The sequence below is a fragment of the Cyclospora cayetanensis genome, unplaced genomic scaffold (assembly GCF_002999335.1).
Source record: "Cyclospora cayetanensis isolate NF1_C8 unplaced genomic scaffold, CcayRef3 CcayRef3_contig_5, whole genome shotgun sequence".
NCBI classification, from domain to species: domain Eukaryota; phylum Apicomplexa; class Conoidasida; order Eucoccidiorida; family Eimeriidae; genus Cyclospora; species Cyclospora cayetanensis.
In genome coordinates this window covers 393348-414009 of record NW_020312480.1, presented here as the reverse complement: position 1 = coordinate 414009, position 20662 = coordinate 393348, and the positions used below count along the sequence as shown (strand labels likewise).

Sequence of the window (20662 nt, the reverse complement as noted above, 5' to 3'; positions counted from 1 at the left end):
GCCCGCTTAATGAGCATTGGCCTACCGACTATGGCATTGTGCAACAAGATTCTCTCTCTCTATGGAAGCTGGAGCACACAGGTGCCTCTGCATACAAATACCAAAGAGTTCACACCACAAGCCATAGATAGGCCACTAATACAAGGACAACTACTCCCTTTCCCATATGATCCATACAAGTTCAGCATATTTGTCTTTGATCCAGAAAGGTAGGGGAGGGAGGTGTTGTTGGCGTGGGGTTGGACCGCCGGCGCATGCGCCGTAGGATAGCTGCACGGAAGGTGATTCTGCTGGGCGTAGGGTACCCTGGTGGTACTTTTTGATCATTATTTCATTTGTCTATATTTGCAAGTGATTATTTTTAAGCTTTAAAGACCTGGAATTTCTCCCTTTCCTACAGGTTGCAACCCTTTGTTGCAGCAACACAAACCCCACCACTCGACGACCCCCAACACTTTGTTGGCGCAGCTCTATATAGGTAGCTGCCCCCGACATCATTGATTGAGCAGGTGTAGCGTCTCTCTACGAACACGCCAGTAGGGCGTCACTGCAGAAGTAGCATCACCAGGAGCAACAGCTGCAGCGTCACCAACAGCCGCAATGGCGCTGCCGCTGCAGCCTGCCTGGCGGGAGCCCGCCAAGCGACAGCTGCCCTCCTCAGCCTCTGGGCAGCTTTTAGAGGAGGCAGGCACTCTATTTGCCTCCCCGCCAAAAGCGAAAGCTCGCCGTCTTGAAGGTCCAACAAGGACACCCCGTATATCTCCCCCCAGCACTGCAGCAGTATCAGCCACAGTCCTGCCGTGCTCCTCCCAGCTACAGAGCAGCAGTCCTCTCTCTTTGTTTCCTCTGAAGAGGCGGCTGCAGCCTTTCATGGACGCTGAGGAGGATGCTGGCGCTTCTGCCGCAGTCGCTCCTGTTGCAGCTCGAGCAGCTCCCCACAATGCGACTGCAGCAGGTACAGTAGCAGGGAACAAGACCCGATCCAACACCATGTTGCAGTCTCCAGTTCGAATGTACTTTCCTCTCACCGCCAGGGGAACTCCGCACGCCTCTCGGGAGCTCCCGGCCTTTCCGTCGGGAGCTTCGAGATGCGCCCCTCCCGCCGATGCTATCCCCGGTAGCTCAAATCCTGCATCTCTGTCACCACAGCGGCTGCAAATTCAGCCTGTTAGGCCTCAGCACGTGTCTCCAATGGAAGTGCGACGGCAGCGGGAGAGTCCTTTGGCTCTCGATGCGCGATCTCTGCTTACCGCTGCTGCGACTGCGGCTGCTGCTGGTGGAGCCCAAAGCCCGCAGGGAGCTCAATCAACGCTTAAGGAGCAGCAGCGCTGCTCTTTCCTCGCCGATTTGGCATCTCCTTTTAGCTCCAGCAAACGCAGCAGGGCATTGGCGTCTCCAGGCGCAAGCGGTAATGGCGATGGCGACGCGGCCGCTGCTTCGAGAGGCACCACGATGGTTGTTGCAGCTGCAGTGGCAACTCCTTCATCCACCCGACGAGCTACTGATTCTTCCAGAGGGGCGCCTCCTGGTACTCCCGGAGGGGAACCAATAGACTACAAAGTTTCTCCCGTAAGCAGCCGGCGACGTGCCTCTCCCTACCATGGCATGAGGAGCACCAGCACCAACAGCGGCGGTAGAACTGCCACGCTGAAAGATGAGGAGGCGCTATCCGCTTTTCGCCTCACCCCTCCAAGAAAGAAACCCCAACTCTCCTTCGATAGTACGACGGCACAGGAGGCTGAGCACACACAGCAAACGCAGGAGGATGACAAAGATCGGCAACATCAGGGAGCAGCACCAGGTTGCGCCAGCTTACATCTCACCCGGCAACAGATTGCTTCCATGCAGCGCCTTTTCTTGCAACAACAACAGCAGCAGCATAGCGATGGTTTCTGTTGCAGCTCCCTCGACAGTTTCGCCGCGACAGAAACCACTCCCAATTCTGTGCCGCTCAACAGACAGCTTGAGCGCCTCTGTCGACTCTATGGACTGTGAGTTTTGGGGGGATCTCTGCTGGTCCTGATGCAGCAGCGCACTATTAGGCACACATGTATGTGGCTGTGCATACTGCTGCAACCGAACAACGCCTTGCTGTTTTTGCATCGCCTGTAGGAGTTTCAAGGGCTTCTCCAGGAGCGCCTGCTGGCTCTCAGCCAGACCACTTGTAGCGATGTAGCAATGCGCTTATCGCGCTACTTATTAGCCGTTCTTTGCATCTTCTACGATCACCCCACCTGCATCAGTGTCTCTCGTCTGCTGCACTGCTGCTTCCTGTTGGCTCCTCTCTCTTGGATAATGCTCCCACTTTGTCGTTCTCTGCTGCTTCACCCCCGTATCCCGTGGTTCTCCTCCTTGCCCGTAGGCAGCCTGTACACGGTGTTTCTGCTGGCGTTCGGTGTCGTGTCACTTAGGCTAAGGATTCTTTTTGACCGCTTTCACGACCGCGGGGAGCCTCTCCTGCTATTCACTTCCATCTTGCCTGCGTACACGAAGCTGGCTCTCACGCATCATCCCCGCAGCGCCTCGGAGTCTCCCCTCCGCACCGACATGAGCGACAGCAATGCCAGCAGTGCTAAGGACGGCGGAGAGCGCTCGCTTAGCAGCGCCTCCCTCGGTAGCAGCAAAGTAAGGCACGACCTTATAAAGGATGTGGGCCGTCTGGTGTGGCTGCTGCCGCAGCTGCTGCAATGGAAGCCGCGGAAGCTGCGTAATTCTACTGCCGCACCACCACCAACAGCCAACTGGGGCCCATTGCAGCAAAACCACTCACAATACGACATACAGATCCTCGAATTAAAAGATGGGGTCCCCCTTTCCGCGCGTGCTAAAGACGGAGAGGAGCGCCAGCAGCAGCTGCGGCGGCGCCTCATCGCCTATGCGTTGCAGTGGCAAAACTATTGCCTAGAGCAGCAACAGCAGCAACAGCAGCAACAGCCGCAACAGCAGCAACAGCAGCAACAGCCGCAACAGCAGCTATTGCTGCTGCGCTGGAGCAGAGAACGGCTGATTCAGCACGCCAGCTGGGCTCCCGGGTTTGATGTGGAGATGATACCCTCTCCTCCTGCTGCCACAACGCCTGCGCTGCACCCGCAGGAGCAGAGACAGAACGTGTTGCTGCCTCAACAGCCACCAGGAGCGTTCAAGGGAGACCCCGTGATAGGGTGTATTGGCGGTAGTCCTGTTCGCTGCGTCGTGCCAGAGCAACAGCCGCAGAAACAGCAGCTGAATTTGCTGCAACAACTGCAGGATGAGGGCAGCAAAAGGGTTGTCTCTCCCCCGCGCGCTGCCTCCGTCAGTGGGGCCTCCTCTGTTAATTCTTGCTGGACGGATGTCTCGCCTTACCAGAGAGCCACTTCGGATGCAACAGCAGGGTCGAACTCGCCCGCCGTGCAGCTGTCTCCTCTAAGCCGTGGTCGGCAGCCAGTGCGTAGATTCCCTCTTTTGTCTTCGCCTATAAGAACCCGCAGCCCAAGCCCTCTCGACCGGCGTTCTAGTTCCAGCAGCAGCACAAGTCCGACCAGGTACAGCCCCCCTGCTTAGCTTTCACGCTCTCTAACAATTTCTGCCTACTGTGGATACCCTGCCTCTGGCTGGGTACAATCAATACGCAGCCACCTGCTGCAAAGACTTTTGGCCGCAGCAGCGGCAAACTCAACGTTTCTGCCTGATGGGGTCCTGCAGTCCCTCAATGCGGTTCGAGGGAAACAGAGAGGCATTTGCACGGCGCCAGTCAGAGAGAGAGCCACCAGACGGCTCACGTGCATGTGCCTGATGGCCGCTTGTGTGTGGGTGTTTCCGCAGAAGTCCTGTGTCTGAACGACTGCGCCGCAAAGTGAGAGTGCACCAGCGTGCCAACAGCCATACTGCGGCAAAGGTGGCAGCCCGCAAAGGGAGGAACCGCCGATGTTGCGAAAGGGTGGGTATGCGTGTGTGTTGCTGCAGACCGAGGAGCGCATGGCTGCTCGATTGCAGCAAGAAGCAGCGCAGCAGTTGCGAAGAGAGTTGTATGAGTAGGTCGTTGGTGTTGCTGTTGCTCGCCTTCTGAAAGCCTAGGGTTAGACGAACTAGGGCATGCGCACGTGCCTCAGGAGCTCCTGTTTTCTGCTGCTCTCTGCTCCCGCAGCAACGTCCAACGCCTTCAGGAAGCGCACATTGTGTTGCAGTGTCTTCTGGATGCATGTGTCTACCACGATCGACGCTCTGTGAGCCAGTATACCCCAGTAGCACCGCAGGGTAGCCAGTTCGCTTTTTTGCCCTGCCAACTAGCCGGCAATGACTAGCACTAACTTCCAGCAAAAACTTCTTATACAGTTGTTGGCCGTCCTGCTCTGTGTGCTTTTTTTTGAAGTGCATTGACATTAGGGTGCTAACAGATTTATTTGTTTCCAAAGTGAGGACCCCATTGCCTCTCCCAGCTGTCGAGAGGGCTGTGCTCTTCCTTGAGGGTCTTAGCCCACCAGCGTAAGCTTCTTGACCTATTTCGTATCCCTTCGCTTAGACCATTAGCTGTATAAGCTTTTAGACTGTGATCCAACTAGACACTACCCGTTGCGGCTGTGCTGTTTCCTCAGCATTCAACTCCGTGCCAATGTCATTACGCTGGCCTCTTCAATAGAGTACCTCACCACTAATACACACGTCCAGTGGCACTTGAGTCCGTACAAACCGGTTAATTGAGAGAGAGTTAGCGACACGTTCGCATGAATGTCTGTGTAGAGCATGCTTTACATGCGTAGGGGGTGTCTGTTTGTAAATGGTTCTGTCACGTGACGCAGTCCCGCGGCCCTCAGGAAGGTGGTGGAGTCGCAGCTTCGAGAAGCACAGGATGCTGCATTCGCTGCAGATTCCAAGGAATGCCACGCGACACTTGGCTCGTGTAGCCCGTTGCTCAGATAACTGACTGACCGACGCCTTAAAGGCTTGGTTCATGGACTTCGGAGATAACAAGCTACGCCTGTCTCCGGTTGTAGTTGATGTAGAACTCCACAGCCAGTGTGAGGATAAACTCTGGCTCTGCTCCGTTCCGTCTATTCTGGCCACCCCTGGCTAAAGCAACAGTACCCACGCCTGTGGTGGTGTGTAATACGTTATAATGCCAGGTCGGACATATGGTTCGAAAGCCACATGAGACCTGTTGCCCCTAAGGGTGGGTTCCTTAGAGCCCGTGGCCACTCTATTCTACCGCATCCTCCATATTTATGTGGCCGCTTACCACTGCGTGGTGCGTGAGGTTCTCTCGATGCTGTTTAACGAGTTTGGTACCTCGTTTCCCTTGATGCACATTTTTAGGGGGCATCATGTGGATTCGATGCCATAGCATCTAATATTCTTTCCGTTCGTATCGAGTTGTCGTGACTAGCGAGAGTTGACTCATAGTGGCTAATGGATTAGGGCTAGAGCGAAATTACAGTACTGGCTCGCGCAGTACCTCCTTTAAGGTGCTGACAGCGCTGCGTGGGAGCTTTGGCTTCGTTTAAAACAAGGGCTGCTTGGTCATTGCATATCGGCCATATCAAATGGCGTCAAAGATTGGTCTCCGGACCACCCAAATCGTATCTTGCAGCACATGGCTTCCAATGCGTTTTCCTTGCCAAGTATGAGCGAAGCACAGCAGGGTATCAGCACTACACTGAAGACAACCCATAGAGATGGCTGAAGGCACAACGTCAGGGAGAGCGAAGGAGCTACATACATACGATGTAGAGCCAGTAGTGAGTAGTCGGAGGTACAAGAGATATTTGCATCGGGTGCTACACTTTTATAGGGATCGCCTATCACTCGAGATGGAGATGCTGTGGGTGTTGCATTCGATTGAATCGCTATAAGCAAACGCGTAGCTATGCTAGCCGATGCGCCAATATTACTACCGTATTAGGAGCCTGGCCGGTTGTCTCCTTTATAGTCATGGAAGAAGCGCGCATGACACTGGGGAAGGCCAAACTAGACCTCAATACTTTAGACGACGGTAGTTTACACCCAATCATTGTCTCTCTAGCTTGGCTATTCTTTAGCGATGTATATTGCACAGCAGGGGAAGTTTCATACCGATACACAATATGTATTATACACTCGTGTGTTAAGTTACTTGGTGGGAATGATCAGTGGTCACTTGCAACTAGACTCTCTTTCGCCCTTCGACGGGGAGGCCGAGGACTTTTACTTGAGCGTCCATATGAAAGAACTGGAGGCATAGGCAGTGAATAAAAGCGATACTTTAAGAGGTTTTAGAGGCTTATGGTGCGGACCTTCGTATGAAGATGCTAGATTTTACAATACTGCTAGAATGTACATTACCTCGCTACACCCCTAGCACATCGGGTCCTGCAAGTCCTTGAATCAGAGGTTGGGATACAAGAGACCACGTAGCGTCTATCAGTATTGCCTCTGCTCATAGCGTTGCATGAGTGTCTTCAGACGTGTATCCAAAACTTCATAGCTATGTGCATTGTACCGGCGTTTGTCACCGACATAGTCTTATCTCACCTCTGGCTTACTGGTAGTGAAGCTTGCAGCCATTGTGTTGTCGAGTGCAAAAATTTTGGAGAGGATACATAACAACTGGTTGGCTTCTTGTGTTGGGCTCGCATTCTTAGCTGCAGCCGACAGTGCCTCTGCGGAAGAAAACGGAGCTGCATGGTACGTGCATGATGTGGAGATATGCTGCACAGCTTCGGTGATGAGAGGTAAAATTCATACCCTTTGGGAGAATAATCTCATAGCAGCAATTGCATACTCTATTGAGTGATTGCTTAGTTCTCGTGGTTTCGTGTTTTAGCACAGCAGCGCCTCTGTACATGACTGGGTATATCCGGAGGAATTGAGCGGCAATGTGTTAAAGTGTGCGATTATGCTCAATAGCATATGTAAAATAGTGTACCATATTTTTAATGAAGTCTGCACTGTTTAGGTGGGAAAGTATGGGATCTTAGGGCGGCTTTAGGGGCCCTCCTCAGGAGTCGGCCTCACGGCGAGACAGCGGTCCAGCACGACGTTTACCGAGTCCTCATTATGGATCAAGAGTTACGCTTTTCGATGTTTATTCCGGTCTTTGCACGTGTGGCATTGTGAATGCTTTGCGGAGATCACGTTAAGTTTATCTTCCCTTCAGCAAAGGCTTGGTCATTCTGGCTGGCTCTGGGGAGCACTACGTTGTTTCCGTTTGTAACTGCATGGGATAAGGAAGCAGAATATGCAGACTTCTGCATTCCCACTATAACCGATGGTAAAATACCCTTGTTGACCATACCAGCACTGATTTTGCCAGGGTCCCCCTCTCCGTTACGGCAGGCACTCATCAACCTGCTCGCCGCATCGACTTATGTAGCGGGTTGCTAACAGCACCCCTCGTTGCCTCCAACAATTGCCTTTCTCAACATTTATGCCCCCTAATGTATGGACGGTACTAAAATATCCTGCTTCTACCTTCTTCCCTCCACCCTCCGCGCCTTCGTCCATCGGACGTGTAGCCTATACTTAAGGCACTGGCCACCTCGCTAGGAATGCCTTGCTAATACTTTTCACAGAGGTTTACATAGCATTTTAACTCATCAATCTTTATTTGAATTTCAACGTCTTTCATGTGAGGTGCTCCCTTTCGCGGCGAAGCATATTCCCTCTCTGGCTTGTTGGTTGCAATATTCCTTCGATCGTCGTAGTCTGCATTAGAAATTCAAAGATTTGGCGGATTCAGCTCTTTTTCCAGACCATAATCGTGTTCAGACGGGAGCATGCACCTGGAAGAGCCATTTTTATCAGCGGAAATGCATTAGCTGACGAGGATTGAATATCTCGACCCGCGTTGCAAGTACAAATGCATAAGTGCTCAACTAGTACCCTCTCTGCCAACTGCCAGAGCGGGAATTTCGCATTGTTCTTGCAGCTTGCTTACTACACTTTTTGCTACTGAGACCGTGTCAACTAAGCGAGGATGGACGCCGATAACTTTGCCAAACTCACCACCATACTGGACTTGCTCGACCGTTGCAAGAAAAACCTTTCACAGGCAATCCAGCAAGAGACGCCCATGAAGACTCGTAGCTCGATGCATGCAGGGCATACACTATCAAAGAGGTCAACACGCAATGAAGGTATCTTTGACTTCGGCACGCACGGGGGTAAGACTCCAGCATTGTTTCCTTTCTGTAAGATCCTTCGCAGTATTAATTTCTGCAGTCTTGAACAGCGCAGAAGAGGTCCGTGTGAATATGCGGATTTTGCTTAAAGCTGGGCGATGAAGTTATTTCTTGAAGCGGAAGACATTGGACCCGGTGCCCTGCGCAGGCAGCGTTGTTGATAGGTTGTTGAGTATGGCAAGCGAGGTCCGTACGGCAGGTGGATTGAAGTGTAATCTGGGATTTGCTCAATTCCACTGCTCAGGCTTCTCGAAGAAGGATGGAGTTGTGCATGTTCTGGAACGGAGGAAAACAATCAAGAGGACGCAAACTCTGCTGTTACGGAGGCGCACACGAATGAGCAAATCATTCCCTAGCTTGTCGGAACATGCGACCAGTTCTCTTTCTCTTTCGTGTAAACTAGACGGATAGCGATGTACCACCAGCGCTGATTGTTAGACCCTGAAAGATAGCTTCTCCTTCCGTTTAGTTACGATAGAAGATTGCTAGCTGCTGGTAAAAAGCATGCTTCTTCCATTTATAGTGGCTACCTTTTATTGGGAGTGCAGAAGCAAGCCGTCACATATTCCAGGTATCCTCCAACCCAACCCATATTCTCAGTGTTGGACACCCTCTTACTGTGCCTGGCTCAGGTCTCGATCAGGAGTTACAGGAATGCATTCTCAGTCGGGGCCTGATGCACATTTTTGACAGCAGTGCCACTTCTAACGGGCAGAGCGCTGAGCCGATTGAGTGCGATGTGGTAAGCAGGGCATTCCTAGTGCCCTTTTGGCAAAGTTTGCTGCTGGTTTCATTTTGCAGGTATAAAGGGTCTCTGTTGTCCTTCCCTCATCACATGCTTGTATTCGCACTCTCCAAGCTTGCCGGTGCCCGCGGAAACGTGGCTGGGCAGTGGACAGGCCGCAGTATAGCCAACAACCTTTGCTTCAGCGCTATTTAGTAACGCTAGAGAGGTGACTTCTTCTCTCTATAAGAAGTTCTGTGAACTGTTTTGGAGGCGAAAGCGCTGCATGACTGCACCATGGAGTTTCAGTCTGTCCCCGATTCTTTCTGGGTTTTTTGGATGCAGCAAAGCGAGTGCCTAGATTACTTTTCAGAAGAGTCCGAGCATCCTCCCGATGTTGACTGGGAAGGTGCATTGGAGCCCCTACGTCTTGAACGCGTGGCTAGGGTATACACTTTGCTACAAGTTGCGAAGCACGCTTTACTGCCGCACTTCGTGTGGCATTACATTCCGTGTAGCGCATGTTTACAACTGACTGTGGATGACTTTCAGAGATGCCCCAGCGAAGACGGTTCTCAACGTGCAGTCTGGAGAACATGACGACGGAAGACTATACCCATATGCATCCTCAGATCCTGGGACAATTGTTTGACCGTATCCTGGACTATCTGCAGAATGATTTTGATGAATTGGTCGAAAAGCTTAAGGAACAGGTAAGCAAAAAGCGAGCGCAGATCCCACTTCATTCGCGCATCATGAGGCATAGGGCTCTTGGAGCTTGAAAGTAGTACAAATCATGCGCCAACACTTTTGACTTTATCGTGAGTGACCTTGTGATGCAGAATGGCCACTTAAAACAGGATGTGATTTCTCTGCGGAAAAAGCTAGACGACGCAGTTGAAACGAATGATGAACAGGTCAGACGGGCCGCCCGTTGCCTTTGAGGGACAAGCCCCGCGGTGTGTGGGCGTCAGCCTTGCGGTGTTTGTGCACAGCGTGAGGCGAAGCTTGCCCAGTAGATAAAATCGCTGGGAGTCTGACTGTGTGTAGGCTGGCTACCTCTGCTGCCTGTTCCTAGGTGCAAGAACTCAAGGAGATGACAGAGCGCATCTTGGATGTAGAGGCCGAGGGGCGGGAACTGACACGTCAGTTAAACCTCATGGAAGCCCGTATCAAGCGTTACCAGGTGTGGCAAGTTCAAAGCGGCTGCTGCGAGCCCTCTGAGCACCTGGGAAGCCTGGGGCAGGTGCACAGCTTTTAAGATCGTTTCCTTGGCTTTTTTGTTTTTCTACGCAAACTGCATGCGTGCGTGAGATCACTTTTTTCTCTTCAGGACAACCAAAAGGGTGTGGTGAAGCTTGAAGAAGAGAAACACAATCTGGGCATGGAGTGTGCTGCTCTCCAGGAGCGCATCAAGGAGCTAACTATCCAAGTCAGCGCACAAGATATGCAAAAGGTGGCGGAATTGGCGCACGACCTCGTTACCCTGAAGGGCACTACCCAGGCTAAGGATGAGGAGATAAAGTCTTTGAAACGCGAGCTGGACCGAAAGGGGAGGCTGCTAGAGAGTCTGAACGTGACCATAGCAGCGCAGCAAATGTACAACTTTGAGTCTCCAAGAGGAGACATCACAAGTCGGCAGTTGACCCCTCGCAGCTCCATAAGCCACCTGCTGGCAGGAATTACCAACCCTCGCAGGGCTGCCGTCAGACAGCGCTTTAGCGCCTCAGTCCCCTCCAACAGCGAGCATTCCATGTCCTTGGCCACTGAGCTGCAACAAACAACGCCGCCGCCAACCTTACCTAATGGGTGTGCTGCCTTACGCCTTCGCGGCCCCTTGCCTCTTTTGGACCCCATCGCGGGGCTTGTTGTATGTCTATTAGCGCTAATTGAGCTCTCAAGGCTACGTATTTCCGAGTCGTGCCCTGTGTGGTATGCTGTTAAAGCCCCAGTCTCCTGCAGGAAGCTCATAATACACATGCACAGATGCCCTAGCTATAGACAGAATATACGGTGAGTGTCGTTGGTGCGCGCCTTGGTCTTGCTACAGGCTGCGCGAAGCACAGGATAGGCTGAAGGCAGCACTCGCCGAGATGGAGAGCCTGAGGCTATCGAACGAAGCTCTAAAGGAGCAGATGGTAGAGCTCCGTCAAGAAATGGAGGCCAAGGATGCCTTTATGCGTCAATCACTTGAGGTATAACTCATTTCTGAGCCTCATTTTGTGGATAGAATCCCCACAAGTGCATCTCCTGCTCCTACCGCCCACCGTGGCGGTCTTATTTGCCACTCTGGCATTTCACGTGCGTAAGTAATGCTCTCTTAGACTGCCGCAGCTTTGCAGCCCGTCGGGTATACAGGACAACCGGCATCCTGCTTTCCCTTCAGGCAAACCTTTATGACGCTCTGCGTGATTTGCCTCAGGAGAGTTCGCAGCACCTGGCCACTACCCGAGAACAGCTGGCAAAGGAGTCTGCAGAACTGGAGCGGACAACAAAGGCCCTTCAGGCCACAAAAGACGACCTGCGGACTTCAATCGACGCTTTAAACCTTACAACAGCCGACAATGAAAAGCTGCTTGCCGAGGTGGAGGAGGCGAAAAGGTTACTCCGCGATGCTCAGGTGTCCTTCATTGCCGTGCCTAAAGATCCAGCCTTCCTTGGACAATATTCGCATACACACGCACACACGCACACACACACACACTGACAAGCATGCGTGGATACATTTGCCAACGGCATAACGAACGTCAACCTGTTCTTTTCGTGTGCGAAATGTGGATGATGCGTTTTGTTCTCAGGAACATCTTACAGATGCGCTCGCATCAAGAGCGTCTCCAGAGGTCGTTAGGGGGCTGGAGGATAAAGTTGCAGTGCTAATTGAGGAGCTCAGAACGAAGGCTATGCGCCTTGACGAGTGCGAAGTACGTGTGCTGTTGGAAAGGAGGGCACAGCTGTCCGAGAATGTTGAGTGGGAAGGGAGGTAGCGCCGCACGGATCGCATTGGTAGACTCAGGCAGTTAATCTAGCTCAAGGATATCTAGAGTAAGGAATCCGGTGTGCCACATATGCCTGGCGCAGAAATACCAAAAAGAGCTTGAGGAGCAACGGGTGACCTTGCAGAATTGCGTGGAGAACAGCATGAAACAGATTGACGAACTTTCATCTCGTGTTGAGAGCCTTGAGGGGCAGCTTATAGCTACAACGAATGTGGCTAACGCTTTGGGCGCGGAAATCAGGTGCAAATCGCGATAGCATGGTTTTGTGTTAGCTCCCTTTTACGAGACACAGCTCGTTCCTCAGCTTCTCTTTGCTTTCTCTTCTGCCTGTAGCGACAATAATTTCTAATATTCTTAGCTCTGCAGTATCTGACTAATGCGCGCTGATCTGAGCTCAGCAAGCTGCTGGAGTTGGTTGAAAGGGGATCTGTTAGCGACAAGGAGCGCGAAGAGGCAGAGAAGCAAAGAGAGGCGCTACTAGCTCTGGTAAGTGAACCCACATAGCTATTTAGCGGTCAAGTCAAAATCTTTGCTTCTCTTGTGCACTTAGATGAGAAAATGGCGGGGAATGGGGTCAGATGCGCAGAATCACTCGGAATGCTGGAAGGAAGGAGTGCCAGCTGAACCATGCACTGCCTGGCTTTGTCCTGTGCTTTTCGATACAAAGCTGGAAGGCGAGAGGCACCGCGCGGCAGCGCTCGCTCAGAATATTGCTCAGCAGCGAGTTGTGGAAGAGGAGCAGAGGGAATTTGCAGAGAGCGCCTACAGGCTGCAGAAAGAGCTTCAGCACCAGGTTAACTTCCTGAGGTCGGAGCTCGCTAGGCGGGAAGGCGAAACGGAAGCGATGAGGCAGAGGCTTGATGAGCAAGCTGATGCTGCGGAGAAGGCGAAGCAAAGCATGCAGATAGCGCTGTGCGCTGCATACGATAAGCTGCAAGCCCGGCAAGTAGAACTGGAAGGTCTTCTTAGGGAGAAGGCCGACTTGGAGATGGCATCAACAGATGGCAAGCTGCAAATGCAGCGGCTTCAGGAGGAGAGTCAGGCGACTTTGGAGGAACGGGATCAGGAGTTGCAAGAGGTGAAAAGGCAGATGGAAGAGTACGCTGCGAAGATCGACTACTACGTTTCTAGAGAAGCGGCTTATACTTCAGAAGCTGACCGCTTACGTGAAGATATCAGTGCCCTCGAGCTCGGGCTTCAGACAGCGAAGGAAGAAGGTGAGCGCCTCCTGGCACTCAAGCATCAAGAAACACGACAGCTGAAGGAAGCACAAAAGGCGGCTCTGGCAGCCATGCAGGAGCAGGTTGACGCCTTAAAGAAGGAGCGTCGGGCTCTGAGGGACGCTGCGCCCGAAGCGCACGACTCAAAGCTACTGAGCGAGTATGAAGCCCTTTTGAAGGCTGTCAAGGACCTTCGGGAGCAGAATACGCTCCTCTCTGCTGCACTGGATGAAGGTCGCTCTGGCCACGTGTTGGCAGAGGAGAAACTGCAGCAAAAACATGCCGCGCTTCTCAGCAGCTTTCATGAGGCTCAAAAAAAGTATGAAGAACTGCAGAAGGTTCTGGACAGGACTACCTCCGAATACCACAAGTCTTTAGAAGATGCTCAGCGGCAGCTCGCTGACCTTAAGCCACAGCTAACGCAAATGGCGGCAGATCACCAGGGCAGAGAGGCTAAGTTGATGGAGCGAATACAGGAACTTGAGCAAACGCGACTTTGTCTGCAGGCCGAGGTGGCCGAACTCAAGGAGCGAAACGGGAGCGCTCTTGTAGAAGCAACGCACAAGGCTGAGGCTGAAGCATTACGCGCAGAAAAAAATGCTCTAAATGCCCAGATAGAGCAGTTGCACGCGCTAATAAAAGCAAAGGACATGCAGAGGTCTGAGGCTTTGGAACAAACGGAAGAGAATCAAAAGCTTATTCAGCAACTGCTTGACTCACTTCAGGAACACCAGAGAAGGCTGGAGGAGGCTGATAAACTTCTAGCAGACAAAAGCAGTGCGTATCGTACTGACGCAGAAATCGCTTTCACCGGGACGACCCTTGCATGACCTTAGCTTTTGCTGCAGTTTATCCATGTAACTTGGAGCACCAGTCTACCCACAGAACGCTTTTGCTGCTAATAATGACGTTCAGGTCTTCAGGTTGAGCCCGACGAACTTCCTTTCCCATGTGCTGAGGAAACGACAGCCGATGATATCCAGCTAAAGGCGAATGCACGCATGTGGCAAGAAAATGAGTCTCTGAAGGTGCGGTGCCTGTAATTTCATCTCTTGCATTGGCGCGCCTCCAAGGACGGCCAGTTGTTGACGGTGAAGAGACCTCTACTTTACAGCATAGCAACACTAACACAAGGGGTTTAGTCGAACACGCTTTGCTGGGACCCCCTAGGGCAGCATTCTCCATGTGTACACATGCCAGCAGGATGTGGTCATTTGCAAGGCAGCCACCACGGGTGGCCCGCCTTTTGTGCAATGTTTTTTGTCATGTCTTGTATTTTCTGTGTAGGGCCAGCTGGAAGAGCTGAAAGCGATGATCATGGTGCAGAGGCGGGATACGGATTCTGCGGGTGTTCTCGACATGCTTCAGCACCAACTGCAGAATCTAGCAAGAGAATTTAGTGCCTTTAAGAAAGTGGAGGCACAGCAGCTGATGGACTTGAAGGGTGCGATCGGTGGTACAACGCAGGTCTTCAATGTCTCCTACCCCCCGTTTATCATCCCGCTGGTTAATGTGCATGAGAGTAAAGACAAAAACGACAAGACAATCAATATATCCGGTAAGGTAAAAACACTGTAGAACTTATGTTAAGGATTTTTTGTCTCTTGAGTTTTATCAAAGACCCTATGAATGGGCTTTCTCATTATGCTTTGCACCGGGTATTTCAACATAATTGCTTGCGAGGCAATTCTCTAGCTCTGTAGTAGCGCCCACGCTGGAGGACCGTTATCTGCGATTCGTGCATTCTTGGTAAATATTGCCGCCACCATTCGTTTGCAGGTATGCTGGATATTCGGGCTGCAGCCACTGGATTAGCCCCCTCTGTATCTAAAGGCTTGTCTCAGGCACGCCGTTCTGCGCTGCAAGGCAGCAGGTTTCAAGATGTTCTCTGCAGGTGGCAGGGGCGTTGTTGGACTGCTACCGATTCCTTCTGGAAGGACTGCTCTTGCACGCCTGCATCCGACGTCCATTCGAGCGTGTCGGATCGTTGGATGAGCCAAACACAAGTCTTTAAGCCAGCGTAAGCATAGCTAGGTAGTTAGCTATCCGAAGTTCGATTTCTCTCTTCGTTGTCAAATCTGGCGCAGTGTGTTACAACAAACATATGTTGTACGCGTTTCACTTGTCAGTGACATGTCTTCCTTTAATGTAATGGGGGAAAATGAATTGCGTTGTCTTTTCATCAGTGGGAAAGACGAAGTACAAGCAATGCGTGTCCAAATGGGCGCCTTCCGGACGTCCCCGCGTGTAGAAGGCCCTTTGCAGCTCTCCGGGGTAGCTCTTTCACCGCGACTTGAAGCGGGTGGTTTTGCAGAACACGCTGCTCCTACCAAAGCCTTCTGAGTCCTAGAACACGTTTAGGGCCTTGCGCCATACAGCAGAGTATTCTTAGGCAACAGAGTGCCGCGTGATGGACCACTGCAGGACTTATCAGAGCATGGTGCTCAGGCTTTGCTAGAAAGGCACTGCAGTACAGTTTATCTGGCTATTTCGAAGACTGCAATCATTGTTTCGGGTGGCTATTCAATGTAACAGGAGTCTCTGCATGCCCCCGTGACCCAGCGGGGAGAGTGGCATTTTTTTCCGCGCCGTTGGATAATCCCAGTACTGAACGGCGCTGAACAGCAGTGAAAACCCATGGTGTACTATTGCCTAGCTTTATCTTTATGGGTGAACGCTTTGCTCGCATAGTGATCTTTTAGAAGCAATACGGGCGGTAGGGTTAGACAAAGCCCAACCAGGTGCACTCTTCCGCGTCTGGCTCGTGGAATGCACCTTGGGGCATTGTCCAATCTCTTGTTGGTCTTAGTTTCCATTGAATTGTGTGTATTAAAAGCTTTTTATAGTTTTCGCGCTTTTTTCTCAGGGACACTATTGAATTTATTCTGTAGTACGTAGAAACAACACCAGAGTATGCGCCGCATGTTCAAAGGTATCGGTTAAATGTGCACAGTGGTTGACTTGCCTGCTTGCAGCCCCTTGCGGTAATCCGATATTTACAGCCTACTCACGGTACGTCGCACAATTCAAAGGGCAACACTGTATATTTTTCGATGGCTGTCTGCCATTTCCACTGAAGGCCGACGGGCATCAGTATGCCCAGGGACCACTAGGGCTTCCACTGGGCCAATGCTTTTCTTGGTTTAGCCTCCACTAAGTTGCGCAATAGTTTCAGATAAAGTGAAGCATTTTGTATTGAGAAGATGAATAACAAGCAGCATGAGCTTGTAACCTAAGAAGTGAGCAGCCTTCTCGTAATGCAATAAGGACTCAGGTGGAAACAATAAATTACAATTCGCTTACCCCTTCCTCTGCCTATTTATGATCAATGAGTTTTTTCTATGCCTGCGACTGACTGTGTGAGACTGGCACTTGAGCCTTGGCACTGCTTCTGCTATAATCGGCTCTTCCTGACGTCTGTGTGACTCATAATTACCTGCATGCCTCAAAAGTACTGCCTAAGAAGCCTTCGGCCCAAATAAGGAAAAAGAAGTCTAAGCCACACGAGGGGACCACACCTAACAAGCTGCTTTGTAACGATTCTCTATAGTGGTGCCATTCTACACTGAGATGCATCTGACAGACCCGGAAATGAGGCAGCGTATTCTAGCCTACAGAAGCAGATCGCTGTCCCCTGCTCCACCACTTTCTTTTTTTAATCACCTTTAAGACGAGTACAACGTCAGCATTAGCCACTAGGACGACGACGGACTGCACTTGTCTCAGCCATAGACCTCAGTGGGGGGTATGGGAGGCTTATGTGACTTGAGGCCTCAGTACTGAGGAGGAAAAATCATGGACTGAGGCCTTTACAGGTAAAGAATGCAAAATTAGCCAAATAAAATACTTCCTGCGTTTAATAGGTCATTCTGCCTGCTCTTTTGCTCAACCGGAGGGTCGTTGCAGCAATTGGGCAGCGACCTGTCCATTGGTCTTGAATGGCTCAGAACGTAGCTCTCCAGAGGAGGACATGCTTGCCCCCGACAATTTGAGCTCCATTTTTCAACCTATATACTGTCGCTATGAAATGCAACGCCTTATTGCTATATTATACGTTGTCAGCCAGCTGATTAAAGAACAGTTGGTCTCGAAACCCTTGATCATCACCTCGCATAGCGTTTCCATGAGTTCCAATGCCATGCTAGTCGGTTTCCGCGAATAGTAGAGGCCTTTTTGCATCTATACCACCATTTCTCATGAGTGGCAATACGTGAAACCGTATTGAAGTCGTATATGCTCTTTGTGTGGCAGCCTGGTCACTAGAGACGGAGGCGAGACCCATCTCCCCTGGCGTCTCTAGTTGCGTCGCTCTCTTGATCTCGGTTCATTGGGCGGGCATTCGGCGAAACACATAGACTCTCTGAGACTCCTCCCTGTTCTGTTACCTTGTGCGCTTTTTACCCCACTAAATTTGCACACTTGGCGCTGCTGCCTTTCCGTGTTCTTGTAACGCGACGATCACGAGAGAACCCCTGACCACTGCACCTTACGCAACGTGCATTGTAAATCAAAAGGGGATTATATTAACGCGTACAATTCTTGCATTTTCCCTCAAAGCTTTGTTATATACAAACAGTGAAGGGAACAGGCAGCAATCAGCGTGCGGCCTTCCGTTTCCCGAGTAGCATGCAGGTTCCAATGCACATCGAATCCCGTAAGGCTCTTGCAAGGGTTTCCTCCTTTTGGAAATTAATTCGACGGCAACGGCGCCTTTAATTTTAAATAAGCTAGGAAAGCTGATCAATTGAGGAGTTGCGGTCTGCATTACCTCAATATCGGCGTCGCGGGTTTCAAGGAGATTTTGACCGCAGGAAAGGTATCTCTTAAATTTCAGCGTCGGCTGCATTCCTTAGAGATTGGGTTAACATACTGTCTAGGCTCGAAACTGGACTGGGAGAACAGCCACACAGCCCCAGTTCTATTGTACTCTGCCTTCGCGATAGCGTCTCACTAGGTGGGGACAGTTATATCTGCGATCTGCCTTCCTCCTCAGTGCAGTTGCTTCTTGTTACCCTTTGTATTTGCTTTAGCGCAGGCAGAGTTTTTGAATAGCGCTCATCATTCGGCATGCAGGTGCTCATGGGCATCATCGTAGACATCTATATGAATTTAAGCTTTTACCCGTTAATTTTCCTCTGACGTGTGTTCATTTGATTCCATTGGGGGGTTAACTTGCATCCAAAAGGTTTGCAAAGTACATAAAGAACATGGACGGATTCAGGCATGTATTCCTTACTCCATCAGACGGTAGCTTTTCGGCGCCCCAGGGAGCTTGTGCAGCGACATGGCAAACAGGCAACATTGCAGAAGCGATGGAGGCGCTTTCTCTATTGTCCTCACGTAGCTCCGAAAGTAAAGGCAAAGAATGGACATTTTGGGGAGGCCGTGCATCTGTAGCAGGAGATCGTGGTGAGGCCGATAGAGGGGTCGCTAGCAGGGGAAAAAGCGTAGAAATGCCGAATGGCCGGCGTTTGCCAGAAGTTGAGCAGCTGATGCCCCGGTACCCTCGAGTGCGCCCTGGCAGGAATTCGCCACTGGAGCAATTGCTACGTGTCTCGCCACAAGGCTTGGCTCAGCTTCTGGTAGGCCACCCGGATAACTACCGGTTTGGAAACCCCGCACTGCACGATGTTTTTGTAGCATCTACAGTTGGAAAGAGGCTTCAGACAAAGGGATCACCACCCCTGGTGAAGACTTCAGACGGTGAACGCCAAATACACGTGTGCTCGTCTAATCGAGGTTTAAACGGACAAGCCGAAAGCCCCTTAGCATTGCAGAATGCCCTTGTAGCAATGCTTCACCTCCAGGCCCAAGGTGGGGTGCAGCGAATGCCTGTATTCCCTAAAAGGTAAGCACACCGGGCGCAAGAACGAAAGGGGGGGCAAAGGTCACCAAATTCTTGGTTGATTGATAAAGAGGTAGGCTTCACGACTTTCTAAAGCATTGTACAGGGGATCTTTCTTTGCTTTTCTGCAGGAACCTTTTGTGCCTCAGCATTTTAAAGATGGGCTCATGCCCCAACAGGAGGATCTGCAATTATGCACACAATATGAGGGAGCTTCAGAAGAAACTGGAGCTACGCAAGACATCGTTGTGTAAATACTGGCTAAAGGGAAAATGCGAGAACGAAGACTGCAACTTCGCGCACGGGGAGCACGAACTGCAATCCACTGTCGGAGTCTTCAAGACAACTATCTGCAAATATTGGAAGCACGGGTGCTGCTATAGTGGAGAGTTTTGTAGACACGCCCATGGTGACGTGGATCTTAGGCCAGAAAAGTACGATTGGGCTCCCGACGTAGAACTGTACACCTAGCTGCTCTCGAATCCCACACCTGTTTAGAGTTAGGCAGTGTCCTGATCGATCGATCGAGCCCGACTGTGTAGGAGTGGAATCAATGGGCTACGTTCATGTTTGCAATGCCCACGTCTCTGTGTTTTCAGTCTCCCTCCTCACTTGAAGAAGAAGCAGCAGCGGTGTTCACGACTGGCTGAGCAAGGGTCAGCAGGGCATAGGAAGGAGCGTGGTGGAGAATGCGAACCGGGTGCCAAGCGGGATGATAAGTCGAGTGAGCATAACGAGGCAACGTTGGATTGCTTTCAGCACTTCATATACGATGGACTTCTGTGTAACACAGGAGCAGAAATGTCCACGCAATCCCTTGAACGAGTGCATTATGATGTAAACAATGCAAAGCAATGGGCTACGCAGAACTCCAACAGCTCTGATCTGTCGACAGACATTTTGCTTTCATCAGCTTGCGAGTCCCCCAGATGCGCGCCCTCCCGTAGTGAGACAGATACCTCATGTGCTTCAGCGTGGAGTTTATCCCAAGAACGCAGCCTTGTCTCCTCTACAGATGCGGTCGTGGGCGCGGCGTTTGGTATAAAAGGAGTGTTACATCAATACAGCTGTCAGGCAACAACCCTCTAGAATCCAGCAGCCCGCCTTTGGTAGAGATGCTTACCAGCACGCATTTCGCCACCGGACGATCGAGTTGTGCCCCTCCGCTCAGACCAGAATGACTGGTGGAACTGAAGCAACCGATCGATGGCCCCCATGCGGGTCTGTTTCCCTCATGGGAGAGCACAATTCGGTGCCTCTTCCCCGAATCTCACGGAAGGCAGCAACAATTTGTGCTAAAACAAGACATACTAAAGGCTCGATGATCTTCCGCTCCCTGTGATCATGAGACGACTTGAGTGTTCTCCTTCCGAGGTGCTTTTCATTTAACTTTTGAAGTGGAGTCTGCTGAAGAGGATAGATGAATTGGTTGCTCAGTAAACGACAGGAAAGGGTGTATCATGAAGTGTCGGAGGCTATTTATGCCACCATTTTGGGTTGTCTTTATAAGTAACGCATCGTTCCGAGTCCCCAGTGTTTCCAACCAGGGCAGAGCTCGCACATCTTGAAGATTAAGATTCTCATGTGGATGATTTTATACCGCGGGACGGATCATTTCCGACAAAGTTTTTGCGAGCAAGTATAAGGCCCTCCTTCGGAAACTAGGAACTCGCGTAAAATATGTATTTAATGGGGAGCCCCTCGGTAGTGTGATTTGCATTTTAACCCGGTGGTGGCTCACAGAG

General features: G+C 51.2%; 3 protein-coding genes across 3 annotated transcripts; all 3 read left to right on the top strand.

The window, feature by feature from the left end:
* The first annotated feature begins 579 nt into the window (after positions 1-579).
* On the top strand, positions 580-4896 carry LOC34620148 (CREB-binding protein). Its single transcript, XM_026334791.1, has 7 exons — positions 580-1991; positions 2412-3521; positions 3802-3832; positions 3943-4010; positions 4124-4202; positions 4349-4461; positions 4776-4896. Exons 1-7 carry the CDS (start codon positions 601-603, stop codon positions 4894-4896), a joined length of 2913 nt encoding a protein of 970 aa, XP_026190576.1. The 5' UTR covers positions 580-600.
* Positions 4897-7927: 3031 nt separating this feature from the next.
* On the top strand, positions 7928-15415 carry LOC34620149 (myosin-7B). Its single transcript, XM_026334790.1, has 18 exons — positions 7928-8114; positions 8377-8526; positions 8765-8874; positions 9202-9265; positions 9409-9569; positions 9699-9773; positions 9935-10042; positions 10190-10665; positions 10907-11051; positions 11279-11476; positions 11655-11777; positions 11935-12092; positions 12251-12338; positions 12520-13851; positions 14056-14100; positions 14360-14630; positions 14852-15092; positions 15160-15415. The coding sequence occupies exons 1-18, from the start codon at positions 7928-7930 to the stop codon at positions 15413-15415; spliced, it is 4188 nt and encodes a 1395-aa protein (XP_026190575.1).
* Positions 15416-18279: 2864 nt separating this feature from the next.
* LOC34620150 lies at positions 18280-20006 on the top strand. The gene is made up of 3 exons (XM_022733412.2): positions 18280-18920; positions 19049-19351; positions 19517-20006. Exons 1-3 carry the CDS (start codon positions 18280-18282, stop codon positions 20004-20006), a joined length of 1434 nt encoding a protein of 477 aa, XP_022593424.2.
* Positions 20007-20662: the final 656 nt, after the last annotated feature.